This window comes from Acanthisitta chloris, unplaced genomic scaffold (genome assembly GCF_000695815.1).
Source record: "Acanthisitta chloris isolate BGI_N310 unplaced genomic scaffold, ASM69581v1 scaffold6747, whole genome shotgun sequence".
Taxonomy (NCBI): domain Eukaryota; kingdom Metazoa; phylum Chordata; class Aves; order Passeriformes; family Acanthisittidae; genus Acanthisitta; species Acanthisitta chloris.
In genome coordinates this window covers 6,296-7,749 of record NW_008680831.1, presented here as the reverse complement: position 1 = coordinate 7,749, position 1,454 = coordinate 6,296, and the positions used below count along the sequence as shown (strand labels likewise).

General features: G+C 61.2%; 1 protein-coding gene across 1 annotated transcript in view; it reads left to right on the top strand.

Annotated features, from left to right (window-relative positions):
- The window catches only part of RAB42 (RAB42, member RAS oncogene family), a gene marked incomplete at its 5' end in the record, with an annotated part of 1,394 nt that extends 449 nt beyond the window's left edge, over positions 1–945 (top strand). The window contains one exon of the mRNA XM_009077866.1: positions 513–945. Coding sequence (XP_009076114.1) covers positions 513–945 — 433 coding nt within the window. The remainder of the gene's footprint in view (positions 1–512) is intronic.
- Between the last annotated feature and the right edge of the window lie 509 nt (positions 946–1,454).

Genomic DNA, 1,454 nt, shown 5'->3' with positions numbered 1-1,454 from the left:
GGGAACTGGGCAAAGCTGATCCTCAGATCAGCTGCCAGGAGCCTTTAGACCTCACTGTGGGTCTGCCACCACCGACTGGGCTGGCTGATGGGAACAGGGAGATGTGATGGGAACAGGGAGATGTGATGGGAACAGGGAGATGGGAGATGTGGCTGCAGGAGGCAGGAGAGTGGCAGGTGTGTGGCTGCAGGGGTGGGAGAGCTCCAGAACCACAGCTGCAGGGCAGTGAAAGTTCCAGATGGTGGCTGCAGGGACAACAGGAGAACTCCCAGACTGTGGCTGAAGGTCTGAGGAAGCACTGGGGATGTGTCTGCAGGACACAGGAGTGTGTGGGGACTGTGGCCGCGGGGGATGAATGAGCTTTGCTGGCCAAGCAGGGACAGAACCGCCCAGAGCAATTGCTGATTCTCCTCCCTCTCACTGCTTTGAGCACAAGGTGCTGGTTGCAGGGACAGGAGATGCTGCCTGAGGTGGCACAGGGGTGTGCTCACCCCTTTCTCTTGGCACCTCAGGTCTGTGACTCGCTCCTACTACCGCAACTCAGCCGGGGGAATGCTGCTCTTCGACCTGACCAACCGCGCGTCCTTCGAGAGCGTGCGGCAGTGGCACCGGGAGGTGACAGACACCATCCAGCCCTTCAGCATCATCTTCCTGCTGGTGGGACACAAGAGCGACCTGGCCGGGCAGCGCAGGGTGGCCCGGAGGGAGGCAGAGAAGTTGGCAGCCTCCCTGGGCGTGCAGTACGTCGAGACCTCGGCCAAGGATGCCAGCAACGTGGTCCAGGCCTTCCAGATGTTGACCGTGGCCATCTACCAGGCGCTGCAGACAGGGAGGTTGGCTGCCCCCGAGGCCTGGGATGGGGTGAAGAGCAGTGTCCCGCTGCCGGCGCCGCGCAAGGCTCGGGAGGTGGAGAAGGAGGAGAAGAGGAAAAGATGCTCGTGCTAGAGCTGGGGACGTTGGCACAGACAGGACACGCTGGGCAGTGCTCAGGAGGGCAGGTGGGTGCAGGCAGGAGCGGCACAGGCACATTAAACAGCCCTGGTCACCTCTCTGCTGCCTCTGTGTTCCTGGGGAAGGGGGAGAGGCAGCACTGAGGCTGCTCTTGGGAAGGGTGAAGTCCCCAGGAGGGACTTCAGGGAGCTGCAGAGGTGGATGTCACCCCTTTCCCTTCTTTTCTCTTCAAAACCCTTTCTACAAGGCTGTCCCCGTCCCCCAGAGAGGAACTGTGGGTCCCTCCCACATCCCACCTCAGATCCATTCTTGCCTGACTCGTTTGCTCAGAGCTGAGCACACACCAGACTGGCCCAAGAGGCTGGGTGGGTTTATGAGCCCCCGAGGCTCCTCGCCCCACACTGGCACGAGGAGAGGAGTGAGTCTGTGCCAGTTCCACAATCACTTTACCCACAGGACAAGGTTCTTCCCCCAGAGGTGTTTGGGCACTGAACCCCAGGGCA